The sequence below is a fragment of the Nelumbo nucifera genome, chromosome 6 (genome assembly GCF_055504915.1).
Source record: "Nelumbo nucifera cultivar China Antique chromosome 6, China Antique-T2T, whole genome shotgun sequence".
Lineage (NCBI taxonomy): Eukaryota > Viridiplantae > Streptophyta > Magnoliopsida > Proteales > Nelumbonaceae > Nelumbo > Nelumbo nucifera.
In genome coordinates, this window is record NC_142654.1 from 64,359,834 (window position 1) to 64,380,753 (window position 20,920).

General features: G+C 42.5%; 1 protein-coding gene across 1 annotated transcript; it reads right to left on the reverse strand.

Annotated features, from left to right (window-relative positions):
* Positions 1-18,286: 18,286 nt before the first annotated feature.
* On the reverse strand, positions 18,287-20,624 carry LOC104587107 (lysM domain-containing GPI-anchored protein 2-like). The gene is made up of 4 exons (XM_010244565.3): positions 19,861-20,624; positions 19,509-19,629; positions 18,762-18,964; positions 18,287-18,644 (listed from the first exon to the last, which is right to left on the reverse strand). Exons 1-4 carry the CDS (start codon positions 20,513-20,515, stop codon positions 18,532-18,534), a joined length of 1,092 nt encoding a protein of 363 aa, XP_010242867.1. The 5' UTR covers positions 20,516-20,624; the 3' UTR covers positions 18,287-18,531.
* Positions 20,625-20,920: the final 296 nt, after the last annotated feature.

The following is a 20,920-nucleotide window of genomic DNA, read 5'->3' on the forward strand; positions in this document are numbered from 1 at the left end:
AATGACTCTATGAAATTACATCGATACTTCCACATATTACAGGGAACGTAGGAGACATCTCCTTTTTTCCCCCGGGAGATCTTTAGAATTACCACTGCTTAGCTTTCAATTCGCCTCCGACCATCAAATGAAATGTGAATAACCCATCATCCTCTCGTTAAAACAAGGGGCACTTCCGATTCTGTCAGTGCTTCAAACAATTTTGTCTTCTCCATATTACCATATCTCTATAGTCAATAATTTGATATGAGGAACTACTGAACTCAATCACTTGCTGCTGTTACTCTTCAGTTTTCTATTGAGGTCTATCTCGTAGAGGTAATCAAATTGGATCAGTGATCGATTTATAGGTTTCGTCGTAAACCTAATTGGTTACTTCCAATTACGTAAATCAATGGTTCAAATCACACTCAAAAGTAAGGCATTTCCCATTTTTATAGGAACTTCTGGACCAGGACTAGAAACAGTGGTATCTCTAATTATAGCCCCTTTGGGATGTAAAATATATATCTTCTCACTATCCCCATAGTGTATGAGACAAATGTATGCATTTCGATTAGGGTCGTATTCTATGGTTACGATTCTACTAGATATGTCTTTTTTTTTCATTCCGTCAAAAATCTATTTTACGGTATAGATGCTTATGACCTCCCCCTCTATGCCCTACAGTAATGTTTCCTTTGGCATTAGAACCTTTACCACAATGATGCTATCCATAGATCAAATTATTTTGTGGATTGGATTTCACTTGACTGTCTATGGCTCCATTGCGTGTGCTCAGGGTAGAAGTTTTGTATAAATGTATTGTTGTGTTATTAAGTATTTTGATTTAAGTTCTTTTCTTTCTAAGAGGTGGAATAGAATAACCCGGTTGAAGCGCAATGATCATATGTCTGTGATGCATTGTATGTCCCATAATAGGTCCCATAGACATGTCATAACAATCATATAAATCCAATACATCCTAAACATTTGGTCTCAGGCCACCGATGTACCATGCCACTAATTGGTCACCAATTTCAATTAACCAGTTTCGGACCACTAACAAGTGAAACTTTCTTGTATACTCATCTACTGTATCAGTCCCTTGCTTTAGGTTTTGCAATTCTTAGTAGAGTAAACGAGTATAGTTGTGGGGTAGAAATTCTAACATCATCTTTGTCTTGAGTTTCTCTCATGTTCTAATCTTTTCCTTGCCTCTTTTGTGTCACATAACCTTCAATTGAGGGTACAATCTTGCTTTTTGGAACTTTCTTGAATTCAATGATTTCTTCTACTACGAAGAATATTCAGTCTATAAATTCTTATAGATTCATATCTCCATGGAACTCTGGGATCTCAATCTCAATTAAGACCCATTTCCCATTGTATTTAATCACCACCCACAATTACAACCTATTTGGTTGCTTGCCTTGATGATAAAAAGGAACGAGTGGAGGCACTACCATCAGAGTCACTGTCCCCTGTTTTAGAACGAGAAATAGCGATTTCAACTCTTAAGAAAGTGCATCTACTTATTTTCTCAACTTTTCCATCTCTTATTGTGTTTTGTTGTTGAGTTCCTACTCCAGGATGCGAGCCACTTGTTTATTCTTAAGAGTAATAATGCAAAGAATGATCAAACTTGTGCTCTAATACCAAATAATGTATTTCAGAAAACAAATCACATTCAAAGAAGATTCAAAGAAAAGAACTAAATCCATAATAAACATGAAGAATAACTCTTCACTGAATACTTAAGAGAAAATCAACAAAAAAACTCCCCTAGCTTTGCCCTAACTACTACTTTATATAGAATTCCTTACACCTTAATGCCTCTTATATGGAAGTTTCCTAATCTAATAAAACACTCATTATAATCCTACTACATCTCTTCAAAAAAGAAAGTCGTAATTGAATACAAATTCAGAAATCCTGCTATAGCACTAACTTGGTAAATACAAACTAAGATAGAAATTCCACAATGATGCTATCTTGGTAAATATTTACTAAGTTGGGTCGATGGCATCATCTCCACTTCTCATGTCTTGTAGTGGTCCCAACTTGCATGGAAGTTGTTAGCCTCATTCTGTACTTTATCAAAAATACTAAGGGTTTATGGGTGTGTAAGTCTATTGACTATGCACGTATGTTTGTGAACCAAATGTATAAGATATGTAATGTATATTGTGCTGAGTGTATAACCGTATTGAGTGTGATCAGGAATGTAAGTCCGTATAGGAGTATATTACTATAGGTGATAGAAAAATTATATAAATGAGTTATCCATTGACATGTAAGTTAACGATGTCTAAGTGTCTTGGTATGTGATTCTTATTGTGGCCAATCATGTGTGTGTGTATGCATACAATATCATAATTATGAGCCCAAGTAACGATATAGGTCATGACCATAGGTGTTTGTAAATTTCCGTGTCTAAACATATAGTTGTTAGTCATTTGTAACAAATTATAACCATTAGTTTTGAGTACATGTGTATATGTGTACATAGTCATTAGTATGCACTTATAATTGTATATAAGGATATAGATTACTGGCATAATGAGTATTAGTTATTAGAATAAAATCATCAGTCATGAGCACATCAAATCATGAGATATATACTTATGAATATGAATTATGTAAGCATGAGTCAAACTTTTGAGCATTTCATGGACACAATCACATAAAACCATAAAGGTATGAGCATAGGATTATAAATAGATGTATCATATAAGCATGTGCATACTAAATAGGCATATCATAAGCATACCATGTATGAGTATGAATGCATGAAACTAAGCACTTTTTGGGGTCTGGATGAGCTGAAGGCAAGAATTTACAACGTGGGATGGGCACCCAACCCCATTGTAACACGTATTAGTTTTTGAAAAGTAATTGGAGAAAGGTTAAACTCTCCCCCCCCACTAAGAAAGAAGCAGAGCGAATCAAATTGGAGATAGAAGTAAAGACCCGCAACAAGTCCTATTCTAATTTTCGAGCAATCTTTTTCCGTCCTATATTATAGTATTTAATAGGAAAAAATGGAAAATAGTTAATGAGGCTTTAATAGAAAGGGTCTTGATCTCAAATTGATATTCATCCAAATTCCCAAGATATATGTTTTATTGGCAACAAAACTAAACTTGTTTTCAAAGTTTTGCTTTTTTTCCCTTTGTTGTAGAAACAGAAATAAATGGAGGAATGACAAAATAATCTTGGCATTGCTCACTTAGCTATATCGATAAATACATCTTCCTGACTCCAAAGGAATCGCCTTTTTCAGGGTGCTAATTTCCACAACTAAGAATTTGGAGGGAACTTGGGCGTAGAAGAAGCATTGGTTGTTGATGAGGAACGAATCAAAGAAATTTGAGTTTCAAAGTAACACCATGGAGATTGGGAAGTCTGAAATTGGTGAAAGTGGAGAATTTGTTGAATAGAATAAGGATATATCTCTAATCTTGCTGTAGTTGCTGGTGTTAAGCCTTAGGGAAGAGGAGTTCTTCGAATGTCTACCTCCAAAGACAAAAAACAAAACACAACCCTTTTAACCTGCTAGGTCCATTTGCTTTCTCTCGCTACAATCTCCCTTACATCTTTGCAATCCAATCAATAATTTCTTTGATTTTTTACAATTATGTCATCTTATCATCTTGAAGTAAACCCGATTGTTCAAAATGTAACAATGATCTTTCCCATTTTTTATTAAAATTATCAGATGAATCAAATAAAAAAATAGAACAAAAAAAAAACAAATGAAATGGGCTCCCTTTTTCTCTCTCCTCTTTTGTTGTTTAAAAAACTAAAAAGGTAACAGAGAGTTATGTACTCTCCCATTACTTTTATATGCTAATAAATAAAGGGGAGAAATATGAGGCATGTTACAACATGATTGGGTGCCTAACCCACATTGTAAATTCTTGTTTTCAGCTCATCCAGACCCCACATGGGTCTAAGATTACCATTTAAGTTAGAGGCCCTCCCCCTGAAGTTACCAATTTACAAGGATTAGTATCGATCTGAAAGCACCTAAGAGTTATTTGTTATCTAGAATTGTTGTTGTGCCCCCCTCCTACCTGGAATTACTTTCTTGAGCATTTAACTCATGTAGTTTCCTTTATGTATATGATTAATCGATTAACCATCTGAACAAAGTTTATGATAATTTACTAGATTTACTTTTGAGCTAAAACCACCGGGAGTATGTTGTGTTGAAGGGATATGTATATGATCCAATCAATTGTGTAAGGCCCGTGGTAGCAATGGAATCGGGGAAAGTATACAGAAAAGACAATTCTTTTCTATTATATTAGTATTAGTTAGTGATTCCGGCTCGATGAGTCATTTTCCGTGATGAACTGTTGGCACCAGTCTTACATTTTGTCTCTGTGGACCGAAGAGAAAGGGGGGCTCAGTGGGAAGAGGATTGTACCATGAGAGAAGCAAGGAGGTCAACCTGTTTCAAATATACAATATGGATTATAGCAATGCAATGTAGTTGGACCCTCATGTCGATTTGAAGGAATCAGCCTTTCCACGGAAGTAAATCTTTGCCTAGCACCATGAAATTCTGTCTCAATAGGACATGTGTTTCTATCACCATGAAATTCATAAATGAAGTAGTTAATGGTGGGGTTACCATTATCTTATCCTTCCTCTGTGTAGTGACGAATCTTGTATGTGTTCCTAAGAAAAGGAATTTGTCCATTTTTTGAAGTCTCAATGGGGGCGTGGAAACACATAAGAACTCTTGAATGGAAATGGAAAAGAGATGTAACTCTAGTTCCTTCAGAAATGATAAGATCTTTGATGCAAGAAGAAGGGGTTGATCCGTATCATATTGACTTGGTTCTGCTTCCTCTCTTTTTTTAACAATACCAAGTCGGGTTCTTCTCCTACCCGTATTGAATAGAACATGCTGAGCAAAATCTTCTTCATTTAAAACCTGCTCAATTTAGATCGGGAAAATCATACGGATTTTATGAAACCATGTGCTATGGCTCAAATCCGTAGTCAATCCTAATTTCAATAGGAGCAGTTGGCAATTGAATCCAATTTTTCCCATTATTTTCGTATCCGTAATGGTGCGAAAAAAAGGCCCGACTCCAAGTTGTTCAGGAATAGTGGTGTTGAGTTTCTTGACCCTTTGCCTATAATTAGTCAATTCTATTTCTTGATGGGGGCAGGGAAGGGATATAACTCAGCGGTAGTGTGTCACCTTGATGTGGTGGAAGTCATCAGTTCGAGCCTGATTATCTCTAAACCCAATGTGAGTTTTTCTATTTTAACTTGCTCCCTTGCCGTGATTGAATGAGAATGGATAAGAGGCTCGTGGAATTGACGTGAGGGGGTAGGGATGGCTATATTTCTGGGAGCGAACTCTAGGCGAAAATGAAGCGCATGGATACAAGTTATGCCTTAGAATGAAAGGCAATTCTGAATTTGCTTTGTCTACGAACAAGGAAGCTATGAGTAATGCAACTATGAATCTCATGGAGAGTTCGATCCTGGTCCATTTATAATGAACTCACATTGGACCAAATCCAGTCGAATTGACACCCCTAGTCGCAACCATATGGGGTGGCTACAATTACATGAATCTTGTTCCACCATTCCGTCATGTTCACTACCAATCTATTGTTAAATTGTGAGATCCACATGATGGGAATAACATTAAAAAATATAGAACTAACAAGCCATTCATTTACTGGCTATTAATGGTAAAATAGGGTCAAGGACCACAAAACTACTAATCCTTGTTATTTTTGTTATTCTAAGCCATCTAAGATCAGTTTATTCAAACCACCTGATTCTTACAAATAAGAGAAAACAATATTGCTCATTTATGAGGTCTCATACTCTCATCTATTTGTAATCAATCTGTCTTTTTGACCTGCAGAGATCTATAGATACTCCCTGAAAGCAACTATGCATTTCTCTGATGGTAACATACACAAGCACAGTATCAGATTTGATGGTGCTCCTAAGTCCTAAACTTCAGAAATTGCTTTATTAGTTGATACAAGAGGAATATTCAACTTAGGTTGTGTTTAGGAGTGCTTCTGTAATAGGCTTTTTGTGCTTTCCATGTTGGAGAAGCCAAAAGCCAATTGAGGGTCCATTTGGTTTGTGATTGGAATTGGAATGAGAATTCCTTGGAATCAGAATTGGAATGGTCTATTCCCCCTACCTGTTTGGTTCAAACAGGAAATAGAATCGAATTCCGATTGGTGTTGTTTGGTTCATCAAGAGGCTGGAACCAAAATCAGGTTCCGATTGATAAGCCATGTCACATTAGTTAAATGGACCAGGTAGGACTATACAAACCTGACTCGTACTTGATTCATCTCATCTTCTTAACCCGCGTATATGAATAGTGTTGATGAAAACCGATACTGAGGTCCCTTCTCTGACAACTATTTCTTTCCCGTTCACCCTAGAAATGTGTTGGAAAATCCGTCGAAGTCTAAGAATGAAAAATGGTCATCTTCTTAACCCGCATATATGAATAGTGTTGCTCAATAATGTGGATGAAAACCAATGCTGGGGTCCCTTCTCCGATGACTATTTCTATCTCATTCGCCCCAGAAACACATCGAAAAATTCATCGGAGAAGCCCGAGAATGAAAAATGGTCATCTTCTTAACCTGCGTATATGAATAGTGTCACTTGACACTGTGGATGAAAACCGCTATTGAGTCCCTTCTCGGATGACTATTTATATCCCGCTCACCCTAGAAACATGTCAAAAAAAGTTGCTGGAGAATTCTGAGAATAGAAAAACGGTGCATGAATTTTTAAAATAGTGAGAATTGAAAAAAATATATTGAAATTATTAAAAAACCAACGCCTAAATAAAAGAACCGGTGAGTGAGAATTTGATGATCAGAATATTGTTAGTGATGAGGGGTGATTTAGCCCGACTTGGTAAGCAGGGGACACGTGGACGCGACCTGCTAACTAGATGATGATTCGGCACCTCCCACGACCTTGGCGAATCAAGTCACCTTGGGTGCCCCGGTCACCTCGGATAAGCACTGAGGTCTGGGTACCTCAGATGACCAAATCTACTAAAGATGACACGTAACAAACTCTATTTGAAGATCTTGGAGAGGTTCCTTGAGGCTCACGGCAGATAAGCTGTATAAAGGCACCAGCCCTTAGTACCCAGGTAGACGTAACTAAGTGCATTATAGCTCTCTAGATTATTTGATGATCTTGTAGTTCGACCGGCCATTAGCGCACCGACGGCCGAGCAGCCCTCCAGCTAGGAGCACCCAGATCATGCACGATCAATTGGCACCGTCTGTGGGAACACGATAAAAAAGGTAACTTTCCTATCTCACTATTTCATTCACTCAATGGCTTCTACAAGCAACACCGGGAAGAGCATCAAGATGACTGTCTCTGTGGGACAGGAATAGACCGCAACCATCCAAGAGTTCCCCATGGTCTACATCGGTCAGTTCACCATCCCCTTACTGTCTCGGGGATTCCTACCATACCGACATAACAACCTCAATACCGTACACAACCATTGAATGCCCCATTGCCATAGGTAAGCACCACCTTCTCCGTGCTGGAGCCTTCAGTGGTCCCTCCTGGGGTCGGGTAGTAGCTGTTTGATGAGCTAGTCCAAAGTGTCCACACAATGCAGTTACAGATGCAACAAATGCACCAACTCCAACAATTTCAACAATACTATTTTTATATATAGTACCAGTAGCAGTTTCCACTGCTGTAGCCAAACCAGCATCATCTACACCAGAATCAGTACCAAAACTAGAACCAGCATCAAGCCCACAATCAGCAGCAACAACAAGGTGTGCGTCGATCTCCTCCTCGTTGTATGGAAAACCCACAGGTCCCAGTCCCTCCTCAGGACTGGATCCCACCTAGAGGTAGTGTTGATGGTCAGCGTACACCCCCACCTTCTCAGAGAGGAAACCCAAAAGATATGCCAAAGTTAGTCATCACACGAGAACCGATTAGCAACAACACTCGTGGCCTAAGAATCGCAAGCTACAAGTTAGTGACCACCATCTCGGGGCAAGAGGCGCGAGCTCGCGACGAGACCCCTTTGCCCCTCACAATAGTCATCGCACGAGAACCAAAAGATATGCCAAAGTTAGTCATCACACGAGAACCGACTAGCAACAACACTCATGGCCTATGAATCGCAAGCTACAAGTTAGTGACCGCCATCTCGGGGCAAGAGGCGCGAGATCGTGACGAGACCCCTCTACCCCCCGCAATAGTCAACATCAAGTTCACGACTGAGAAGTTGTTGGAGGTAGGAACCCACCCCCACCTTCTCAGAGAGGAAACCCAAAAGATATGCCAAAGTTATTCATCGCACGAGAACCGATTAGCAACAACACTTGTGGCCTAAGAATCGCAAGCTACAAGTTAGTGACCGCCATCTCGGGGCAAGAGGCGCGAGTCCGCGATGAGACCCCTTTGCCCCCCGCAATAGTCAACATCAAGTTTGCGACTGAGAAGTCGCCGGAGGTAGGAACCCACTCCCATATCGTGATAGTGTCTGGGAGCGAGAACAAACTAGAGTTGAAGTATCGGATAACACTGAGGTCAATAGTACCAATGTGGAAGCGGCAAAGAAGCGACAATGTCGCAAAATGCGCCAATCATTGGCCAGGAACAGCCCGCCGCCAAGAAGCAGTCAGCCATTGGAACCGAGTAGGGTGAGGGAGGAAGTGAGCGCGGTAGCTGCACAACTGGCTCCTATATCATTGAGCCGACCCTCCCCCCTATCACCTGAGATCCTTGCGGCCCCGAGGCCAAAAGATTTCAGGATGCCTACACTAGAGACTTATGATGGAAAGTTCGATCCTAATGTCCTTTTCCACCACCTTCAGAGGATTAGCCAGGCAGTGGTAAAGGAACATCACACTGGGCTCAATTCGTCAACATGTTTACTGCCCACTTCGTCACTAGTAAAAAGTGCCTGAAATCACAAGAGAGCCTTCTGAACGTGGTCTAGAGGGAGAATGAGTCAATTCGAAGCTACATCAAGCACTTCAATGAGGAGTGTTTGCAAATACCTGATCTTGATCTGGCCATGCGCCTCACTACGGCGCAAAAAGGAGTTAAGCACACTGAGTTCACATGGTACCTTTGTGTACACCGTCCGAAGATGATTGAGAAGTTCCTTGACTATGCCGAGAGGTTCATGAGCACAGAAGAAGCTCTCGTCTCAAAGACAGAGATCCAACAGGGCGAGAAGAGGAAGAAAGAAGACAAAGGAACCAGTAGCAGCAAGTACCGGCAGAAGAAAAGCAAGTCACTGAGGAGAAGCAAATCTCCTTGTAAGAGAAGTAAGTCACCACCTTGGGGTTCTAGGTCAAGTCAGTGATCTAGGACCCCTCCTGTTGAAAGGACATCCTATACCCCCCTCAATGCAAAGCGAGGTTAGAATCTGATGGTGATAAAGGATTCTCCCTATGTCAAGTGGCCACCCAAGCTGCGGGGAGATCCAACAACCAGAAACCCGAATGTCTATGGCCACTTCCATCGTGACATTGGGCACAACACTGAGACTGCCGGAACCTCCGCGACGAGATTAAAGAGCTGGTCCATCGTGGATATTTGAAGAAGTACATCCAGCATGAGAGCAGGGAGTCATCGGACCGACAAGCCGATCAAAGAAGGGAAGCTCCGAAGTCGAGCAGAAGGAATGACCAACCAACTCGGCAACATCAACTATGTGAAGACAGGCCGATCCACAGGGTGATCAATATGATCACTGGCGGGTCCATCATTGTGGGGTGCACCACAGCAATAGGGGAGACTTCAGTTCGGGAATTAGAGCATGAAACAGAGAACCCACCGAAATGACCTCGGGTAGAAGAGGCCATTTACTTCACCGAGGACAATGCACGTGGGACATAGTACCCGCATGATGATGCCCTCATCGTCAAGCTTATGATCAACGACTTCAAGATAAAGCTGGTCCTAGTGGATTCAGGAAGTGTAGCCGAGACTCTATTCCTGGAAGCTTTTGACAAGTTGTAGCTAGAGCGGAGCAACATGAAGCCGGTAGATTCATCCCTGGTGGGGTTCAGCGGCGAAATGGCCAGGCCCCTCGGCAGAGTTACAGTACCAGTTGCAGTGGGGACATGGCCCACCTTAGTGTGCGTTGAGCACACATTCCTAGTGGTCATGACTTTATCCCCCTACAACGCTATTCTAGGTCGACCCATTTTGCATGCTCTTCGTACAGTGGTATCCACCTATTTCTTGTCGATGAAGGGAATGACGAAGTTAATGGAAGACGTCGAACTCGAACCACCACTCGAGCACACAGAGGAGCGAACTGCCCCAATGGAGGAAATAGTCCATGTACCAGTGTCTGAAGCCAAGCCGACGAAAACCCTCCAGATCAGCGCTCTACTAAGCGAACCTCTTTAGTCGCTGCTAGTAAGTTTTCTACTTGGTAATTTAGATGTTTATGCTTGGTCTACGGTAGAAATGCCCAGTCTTGACCCTAGTGTAATTACTCTTAAACTTAATGTGGACCCCTCAGTCAGGCCAGTTAGACAAAGGAAACAAAACCTCATCCTAGAGCGGTGGAAGGTAGTTGGCGAGGAGGTCGGGAAGCTCCTTGCAGCAGACTTCGTTAAGGAGGTCCAATACCCAAGCTAGGTGGCCAACCCCGTGCTGGTGAAGAAGGCTAGCAGAAAGTGGCGCATGTACGTCGACTATACCAACCTCAATAGAACCTACCCGAAGGACTGCTTCCCACTCCCTATAATAGACCGCCTGGTAGACGCAACCTTGGGGCACAAGTTGTTGAGCTTCATGGATGCCTATTCTGGCTACAACCAAATTATGATGGACGTAGCTTATTAGGATAAGACTGCTTTTGTAACTAAATTGGGGCTATACTACTATAAAGTGATGCCCTTCGGACTGAAAAACGCTGGAGCAACTTTCCAACGACTTGTAAACAAAGTTTTTGATCCCTTGATTGGAAATAAGTAGAGTGTTATGTTGGTGACATGGTCATGAAGACCCAATTTTCAAGTTCTTTGATCGATGATTTAAGTTGTGTTTTTCAAATTTTAAGAAAATTTAACATGAAGCTCAACCCAAACAAATGTGTCTTCAGGGTCACATCGGGCAAGTTCCTCGGCTACATAGTGAACCAACGTGGCATCGAGGCCAACATGGATAAAATAAAGGCCATAGTGGATATGAGACCGCCCTAGAAGATAAAGGAAGTCCAAAGGCTAACTGGCCGAGTAGCAGCCCTAAACTGATTTATGTCTAAATTGACAAGTTAGTGCCTCCCCTTTTTTAAAGCAATTAAAAAGAATAAAGACTTTGTGGGGACCGAAGAATGCCAGCTCGCATTTGACGAGCTAAAGAAATACTCAAGTACCGCACTGGTTCTAACCCGACCTAAGGAAGGAGACGAGATGAAGTTATATCTCTCCGAGAGGGACGAGGTGGTCATCTTGATACTAATTAGAGAAGTAGACCAGGTTTAGCAACCCGTCTAGTATGTAAGTATAGTTTTGCAGGACGCAAAAACTAGGTATCTAGACATTGAAAATCTAGCGTACGCGTTAGTAACGACAACTAGAAAATTGCACCCATACTTCCAAGCCCGCACGATCGCCGTCCTCACCAACATCTAGTTTGAGCCACACCCAGCGATTAAAGCCCAAGGCTTGGCGGATTTTGTAGGAGAATGCACGTTCAGCTTGCTGACCCCTGAGGTGGTTGAGCAGATTATCACGTCAAAGGCATTAACTAGCACGGCACTGGACCCCAGTCGGGGAAGTGCCGACCTAGGACTAGGAGCCCAGGATCCTCCACATCAACGACTCATGAAATTAGCGAGGAAGCAGTGCCGGACTTATACTATATGGGCCAAGAGCGGTGAAGCTCGAATACGCTCTCCGGTTCGGATTTGAAGCATCGAATAACGAGGCAGAGTATAAGGCACTGATAGCCGGGCTGAACTTGGCAAAGGAAAGTGGCATGAAACACCTTGTTGTATGCAGTGACTCCCAATTGGTGGTGAACCAGGTCAATGGTGACTACGAGGCCCAAGACCCAACCATGGCAGCTTACTTAGCTAAAGTAAGAGAACACTGAGGCCGATGCCCTACCACGGTTGGTGAGCACCAGTGACAACACGATGAGAACAATTTACATAGAAGACCTGCCTCGACCCAACATTCTCGGGGGGGGGGGGGGGGGGGCAGGACAGAAGAGGTTGCTCCTGTGTTGCAAGAAGAACCGAGCAGGATTGATCTACTCGTCAATTATCTGCTCCACATGACCCTACCAATGGATCGAAATGCAGCTTGGAGGGTAGAGCGTCAATCAACTCGGTACATTATTATTGACGGGCGACTGTATAGGAGGTTCTTCACGCTCCCTTACCTATGTTGATTGCGACCTTCAAAAGTAGATCGAGTACTTTGCGACATTCATGGTAGACTTTATAGAGGACACTTGGGGGTAGGGCGCTCGCCCAAAAGGCCTTGAGGCAAGGGTACTATTGGCCCACTATGAAAGCAAATGCACTTGAGCTCGTAAAAAAATGTGACAAATGCTAGAGGCATGCCAACATCCTCCATCAACCTACTGCCGATTTGAAGTAGCTGACTAGCCCGTGGCCCTTTGCGTAGTGGGGGATAGACATCCTTGGACTATTCCCGCCAGTAACCAGGCAGAAAAGATTCTTGGTAGTGGTAGTTGATTACTTTACGAAGTGGGTGGTGGCTGAGCTATTGGTAACGATTACAACCCAGAATGTGCAGAACTTCTTTTGGAAGAACATAGTATGTCGCTTCAAACTACTAAAGGTATTGATATAGGATAACAGAAACCAGTTTGAAGATATTAAGTTCCAGAACTAGTATGCCAAGATGGGGATCCAGCAAAACTTTACCTCGGTGGCACATCCGTAGACTTACGGACAGGAAAAAGTGACAAACAAAGCCATTCTCTACGGACTAAAAGCTCGCTAGGCGCGAGCTAAGGGTTTGTGGGTCGACGAGCTACCTAGTGTCCTTTGGGCCTACAGGACGACTATCAAGACCACGATGGGAGAAACGCCTTTCAACCTGACGTATGGAACGGAGGCAATAATCCTAGCCAAGATCGAAGTACCAACCTTGTGACTCGAATCATACGACGAAGAGGCTAATGACGACGAGTTTTGAACTAACCTGGACCTGATCAAGGAGGTACGTGACCTAGCCTACATCCGGACTACGACCTGCCAACAGCGTGTAGCTTAGTACTATAATGCCTAGGTCAAGAAACGCCAGTTTTGTGTTGGTGACTTGGTACTCTGGAAGGTGACAGTACCTGAGCCCGGTGTAGGGAGCTCGGACCAAATTGGGAGGGTTCGTACAGAGTGAGACGGGTGTTCAGAGAAGGAATGTAGGATCTCGAGATGATGGAAGGGAAGCTGGTACCCCGGGCTTGGAACATCGACAACCTGAAGAGATACGACGTGTGAGCTCGCGAGTTAGACACATTTCAAAAAATTTTCTAAGTCTAGAAGATCACTGAGTTGGTCGAAACACGAATTGGAGAGTGGACTATGCGTCACTCCTGTAGCCTAAGGGCTATGGAGCCGAGTTGACAAAAGACTTCGGCACCAATTAAGATCTAGTTGCCTCATCGGCATGGGCAGCATAAGACCCAATTGCCTCCTCGGCATGGGCAACATAAGACCCGATCGCCTCCTCGGCATGGGCAACATAAGACCTAGTTGCCTCTCCGGCATGGGCAAAATAAAGTAGTTTGCGCTCAGCCTCATCGGCATGCAGACAAGTCGGTTACATACCCTATAGTGTCAGCTCACTTTGGCTTACATTGACTTCGGATTATTCCTACCTATGTCTAGCTCACCGGCTCGACACCTCGGGGTAATCTATACTTAGAAAAATTTTGCACGATTGGACACAAGACGGAAAGCAAAAGATGTTTTCATTGATTCATTACAAAAGAGGGCTCAATACATTTAAAAAAAAAAGAGAGGAAAAAGAAAAAGAAGCAACTACTTATCCGAGCTCGGAGGCTCGGGGCATTACATATGTACAAGAGGTCCAAGAAAAGAGGAAAATGTCAATCCTGATGGGGCTCTTTGCGCCCTCCTTCAACAAGTTCGGTATCTTTTGTCAGGTCCACCTCCATGGATGTGCTCATAGCAGCAACCTCATCGGTCTCCATGACCACCATGGTACCTGTAACACAGACATCGACATAGCAGAGAATCTAGTGGGAAAAATCTAAGTGTGTAAACCAAAGTGGAGACCTACTCGGACTCAGCCCCGTGTTAACTAACTTCTCCTCAACCAGGAAAATGTCCAACTCCAACTTGAGCTTCGCCCAAGCGCGGATCTGTTTCTTCATGTCCTTATCTAGCTTAATGTCGGGGTCACTGATGGCCGCTCTCCAATGCATCAGAAACGGCCACCCCCCAGCCACAGTAACATGGAAATAGCGCCTCTTCCGAGCTTGGACTTTGTTGGGAAAACTGTACAAGATCTTATATCCAGGGCAGGGGGTCAGGTTGTAACTACGGTATTCAGAAGAAGAGAGACTAGCAAAGTTTTTCTTGATGGAACAGATCGAGCTAAAAGTATCCATGGTCAATGGTTAGTCGAAGTGAGGAAACAGGGAAATGGTACCTACTATGGAGTGAATTGAGTTCGGGTGGAGTTGGCCTATGATGATGTTAAAAAACTTGAGGATCTCTACAATGAACGGGTGGAGCTAGTAGCGCAGCCCGACTGTCAGCTTCTCTTCGAACACTACGACCTCGTCGGGATCATGATCCTAGGCTAGTGTTTGGAGTCTCTCCGTAGTCATCACGGAAGGACCGAAGCAATCTGGCCCCGGCCTCCAAGAACTACGGGAGGTCGAGGCTTCCTTTCTGGAGTCCTCCCGCTCCTTTGATTGGGAGTCCACCTCGGATGGACTAGGTTCGGAGCCATGTGCCGAGGTGCCCACCTCAGCAGGACTAAATTCTACCTTTTGGCCCGAGGAGTCCACATCAGTTCCAGTTAACTCGCTACTAGCATCTAGTAAGCTATCAGTGCTAATACTTGACATCGTAATTGAAGGAAAACAAGCTAGAAACGAAGGAGACTTACCTAGACTGGAGAGAGGAGGAGACGATTCCGAAGACAAGGATAGATGACACCGACTTGGAAGCAGATGCGTGAGCTCAGACCACGAACATACAAATCACAATGAAGAAAATGGGGACCCTAGAGCCCCTATTTGTAGCCACTGTAGTCGATTTTGGATAGGCAATATCAATGTGATCCGATGGCTCCTAGGAAAACTAGTTGCACGCTTCTCGAGGCTGAAATCAATTGAGCGCGCATTTTGACATCTGCAAGGTTAAATAATTCACGTGACGTCTGTGCGTTCCTGATACGCAATCTGGATTCCTGGTCAAGCCGGGCGGGTCATTGAGGTCAAACCGCCATATCGGCTATTGGCCCTGAAGGTAACCAAGGCCAAGTCCACCTCAGCTTGTCATGAACTCCTTGCACCGGATCGGGACCCCTACACAAGGAGTGGGGGGCAATTGATGATGGGGGATTTGGCCCGACCTGATAAGCAGGGGACACATAGACGCTACCTGCCAACTAGATGATGATTCGGCACCACCCGCCACCTCGGCAAATCAAGTCACCTTGGGTGCCCCTGTCACCTCGAATAAGCACTGAGGTCTGGGTACCTCGGATGACCAAATCTGCTGAAGATGACACGTAGCAGATTCTAGAAGCCTGCTAGCTTCCTTCGAACCGTCTGAGATCATGCCACGCAACCGTAAGCCTTATCCTCGTCCCGCCTAAATCGGGTGGACACGATAAGCCTTATCAACTAGCATGATGGTCACCTTTTGAAGCGGAATGGACTCTTCCTTCTCAGTTCAAAGATCTCAGAGAGGTTCCTTGAGGCTCACAACAGCTAAGCTATATAAAGGCACCAGCCCTCAGTACCTAGGTACGCATGATTTAGTGCATTCTAGCTCTCTAGATTACTGATTTGCAGTTCACAATCTACTAAGCAAGTACTAACTTAAGCATCGGGTTATCCACCCTAGGTTCTCTAATCCATTCTCTTGCAGTTCGATCGGCCAGCAGAGCACTGACGTCCGAGTAGCCCTCCAGCTAGGAGCACCCAGATCACGCACGATTAGTTACTGTTACTAATAGCAGAATGGGAATCACATTCCGGGGGAGGGGGTCAGGAATGGCCATTCCCCCATCATTCCGCCTACTCATTCCCATTCTAGATTCTAGGGTCCTATTCCCTCGAACAAAACATCTGGACCCCTTCCAATTCCGATTCATGGGTCTTATTCCCTCAAACCAAACAGACCCTAAAAAATTAAAATTTTATTTGGTGAAAAAGCTGAAGACAGTTTTTTGGCATTAAAAAAGCTTGTTTGAAAAAACAAAAAAAAAATCATTTAGTTTTTTACATTTGCAAGAAGCCATTTTAAACAAAAAATTCTAGAATCGATCAAACGTTAAAAGTTACGGTCACATGATGACTGAGAGGAAAAATAGGAAAAAAAAATCTCCTGACTGTGTTCGGTTTGACAGGAAACAGAAAGTTGAGTAAAAGTTCTTTTAAGGAACTTTCACAAAATTTCTTATAAGAAATTTTTAATCTTTTGACTTTCTCTTATTTTCTATCAAACCAAACCTAACTGTATCCCATTAATAACAAAAGTAGGAAAAGGGGAAAACATGTAGAAATCAAATAACACGTAATTGCTACAAGAACAATGCAAACCAAGCCATGAGAACTTACATCACCGTCAATTGAGAGTGATCAGGCCACTAGGTCGGTAGGTCCTAAACATTGCTCCTCGTGAGATGTAGTGGCGACAAAATATATGACTGAGATATAAAGAAACGAGTCAACTACTTTTCTATCTGACTCTCAGCCAAGTCAACGGCGGAGTTAAGTGAACATTTCTAGTGGCATTAGGAACTCCACTTTAATTGCAAGGAAAGTGGCAATAATGTTGATTTTTTCTACAACACCTTAATCCTGTTTGATAGAAAAAATAAGAGATAAAAAGTTGAAGGAAAGTTTAAGAAGGAATTTCACAATTTTGTTTAGGCTGAGTATGGAAGGAGTACAAATGCAAATATGTAGAGTGTAAAACCTTATATTTTGTATTATTTTGTATGTATTTATGCTGTACATATTTGCATTTATACTGCTTCCAAACTGAGTCTAAAGAACTTTCCCTCACAATCATGTTGATTTCTTCCACAAGACCTTAATCCTGTATTTGATTTGATGGAAAAATGCGAGACAAAAAGTTGAGGGAAAGTTAGAAAGGAATTTCACAAATTTGTTAAAGAACTTTCCCTCATGAAAGTGGCAAGCATGCTGATTTCTTTTACAAGACCTCAATCCTGTATTTGGTTTGAAAAGAAAAATAAGAGACAAAAAGTTGAGGGAAAGTTAAGAAGGAATTTCACAAATTTGATAAAAAACTTACCCACAATCCCTCATGAAGGTGGCAAGCATGTTGATTTCTTTTACAAGACCTTAATTTATTTGATAGGAAAATAAGAGATAGGAAGTTAAGGGAAACTTAAGAAGGAATTCACAAAATTTATTAAAGAACTTTTCCTCATGAAAGTGGCAAGCATGTTGATTGCTTTCACAAGACCATAATCCTGTGTTTGGTTTGATAGAAAAATAAGAGGCAGAAAGTTGAGGGAAAGTTAAAAATGAATTTCACAAAAACTTGTTAAAAGAACTTTCCCTCATCTTGGGTTGCGTTGGACAGTTGGACTGTTCTTAGTTCTAAGAGTTAGCTCAGTGACCTCAGCCTGGTCCCATTCCAATCTATACAAAAACCTTATCGTTTACAGAGCTTTTTTCTTGATGCCTAACAGTGGAATTGTGGAAGTCTGACCATGCGACAGACATTACCAAAAAAAACATGCGACAGATGTAAGCCTTTTCCTAACATTCATTTCAGTCACCGAAGAAACCGGGTCGCAAAGAGGCCAGAGACCAATTCCATTGGTGATACGTATACGTTGTTGTTGAGACTTGAAAGGTGCTTCCATTGTTTTGGCTATATCGCTGAACCGACTGGTTAACTGTTCAAATGGTTTTGATCGTTTTTCAATTTTTTTAAATTTTTTTAAATTTTTTATTTTTTGTCAGAACAGGCCGATCATTCGGGTCAAATGATCGGACCATTTGAACCAGTAACCGATAACCGGACCCCTGACCGATTCGGTTTTAAAAACCATGGACATATGTAATAAACAAGGCACTTTAGTCTCAAGTGATTAACAAAACTCATAAGTCAGAACAGGGGCGCCCCGTTTTTTCCTGCTTGCATCACCCCTTCTTAAATTCTTCAATGAAAAATACAAATTTGACTTAACTAATCAACACGAAATTGGAACGAAAAGAAGAAGATAACCAATAATATTACAATCAAGCATCCGGTTCTTTATTGTGTACAGGGAGAAAAAAGAGGCAAACCGGGCATCCACCCAACTACCAAACAAGGCCAAAACAGAGCAAGCTCATGTGAAGAGAGATGAAAATAAGCCTCCAAGTCGACCCTTCCGAACTGATCTTTGAAGCAAAATTACCAGACGGCGATGAGGCTGTTTATCAACAACACAATTACACAAACCAAACCGTAGGTTCAATCACATTCTTCGTTTCTATACATCTGCACAAATGTATACAACATAAAAAGGAAACTAAAAGAGGATACTTACATGAACAGGTGTTTTCCAAGTCGAGGACTGTGAAAATGGTGGCGTTGGTGTATCCAGCGTAAGCGCAGACGGTACGTCCACAACTGGAATTAACTGTGGGGTTTCCGAGAGTTAAATTGTTTAGACCTGAACATTGCATAGCAGGGCACTGAGACCAGCCATAGACTTTAATTTCTTTGGATGAGGATGGCTCACATTGTAATCTGATGCCATCACATTCACACCATCAGCCTTAATATGTCATATTAGAGATTTTACAAGTGATATATTATTTTCTCAATGAAATCCTCCCGAATTGAAATCAGAATGATCCATTCCTATAATCTGTTTGGTTCAGATAGGAATGGGAATGAGAATTGGATGAGGGAATGGCCATTCTAACAGGAATGGAAATGGGATTTTAATTCAGTCCGACCAAACAGTTGGAATCGAAATAGTCTATTATGATTCCAATTCCAGACCCCTATTCCCATGAATCAAACGGGGCCTTAACTGGATTTAATCTCCTAAATTAAACAACAAATGTATTTATCAAATAAAATAATAACCTAAATGATTATTAACAAAATTTATCAGAATATTTGAATAAAAATATCAAAATACTAACTCCGAATTTGGTAATGTATCATTCTCTCTGGTTATATATAATAAACAATCAATCAATCACAAGTCCAGAGTCTCGACTAAAAGCTTGTCCATTTGGCTTTTAAGGGTAAGGAGGCTCTAATAAGGTGATTGATTACTTACGTAAAATTGTTGGAAGAATCACACTTGCATTGGACGCAATTGTTGGCCGTCAAGGTGTAAGTGCCGTTGGCCACCGATAAAGGGTAGTCCAAGGAATCATTTCTTACCTTGGATGCGCAAGCTGAAAAAAACAAGAAAAAAATATCAATTATTTATACAGATTAAAGCGATGCGCGAGGGAATTTGCTAATCGTGCAGACCAGACGTGTTTGCATATTTGTTTATATAGTAAGTTAATAACCTTAACCTATAACCTAAAATTGGGGCTGAGCTCTGAGCTCTGAACTCTGAACTCTGAGCGAGGAGGATGAGGATTAAAGATTAAGAGGGTGAAAACTTAAAACGATCAAACCTCTGAGAGGAACGTCGAGAACTTGGCCGGCTTTGAGATCTTTGGGATTGGTGATTCCGTTGAGACTCAGCAACGTGGTATTGCTGGTCCCAAACTTCTGGGCGATCTGCTCCACCGAACTCCCGTTGGCGACGACGTGTGCATAATGGACGACTTGCAGCCCGTCCACGTTATCGCAGCTGCAGGGAAGCGGAATCCGCAGCTCATCCCCTTCTTTGATTAAGTCCACATTGGAGATATTATTGACGGCCGCAATCTGTGGGTACTGCACTAATCCCGAAAAGACCTCCGCAGCGATGTGATATAGGCCGTCGTTTTTTTTTATCTTGTAGACAGGGACCCTGTCTGAGACTCCGGTACCATTGTCGCAGGTACAAGGGAAGGGAATTTTGATCGTCTCACCTGCAGCAACAGAATATTCCGATGTGGTGTTGAGTGGGAGCGAGTTTGCTCCCAGCAGAGGCTGTAATCTCACAACTCCGAACATGGTTTGGATGTCGGCAAGGGTTGTCTTGTTTGGCGAAATGTAGCCAGCCAGAGCTTGGCACTTTGTAGTAGAGCCGCTGCACTTGAAGCTCTGAGCCCTCGCTGTAATGGCGAATACGGAGAGGTAGGCGATGAGCAAAGGCAGCTTGTCGGATTTCCTCATCTTCATCTTGTTAATTAGACGGATGCAGACCTAATTGTCTCTGTCTGGCTCTCTGCCTCTGCTGCAAACGTAGGTGTTGAGCCTTGGTCTCAACTCTCAAGATGCGGGGGCATTGGGTGAAATATGTAAAGGGGGAAGAGAGGTAGGTTAGGCAAGGATGCATTAGCGGCGCATTTTAGAAGACGTTAGAGGTGTGGACCGTAGAAACCAAACTTGAAGAACGGGGGGATTTTCCTACTGAGTATTGCCCGTATGAACGATATGTTGACTCTGACGACTTGGGGACTGGAAGGCCAAGGTCTAGCCGCGTGGGCCCCATACAACTAGTTTGTTAATTATTTATGTCTACCGAGACGTGCGTGATTCTTACTTCTTAAAAAATTAGGATCCGTTTGGTTCACACTCAGATTC

What these genes read in the sequence shown, in the direction of transcription:
- LOC104587107 (XM_010244565.3), bottom strand. Translation starts at nt 20,515, where the DNA reads ATGAAGATGAGGAAATCCGACAAGCTGCCTTTGCTCATCGCCTACCTC. An exon ending in TCTCGACGTTCCTCTCAGAG is followed by an intron (nt 19,630 to 19,860) that starts GTTTGATCGTTT and finishes TGTTTTTTTCAG; the next exon opens with CTTGCGCATCCAAGGTAAGA. An exon ending in CTTGGAAAACACCTGTTCAT is followed by an intron (nt 18,645 to 18,761) that starts GTAAGTATCCTC and finishes GTTGATAAACAG; the next exon opens with CCTCATCGCCGTCTGGTAAT.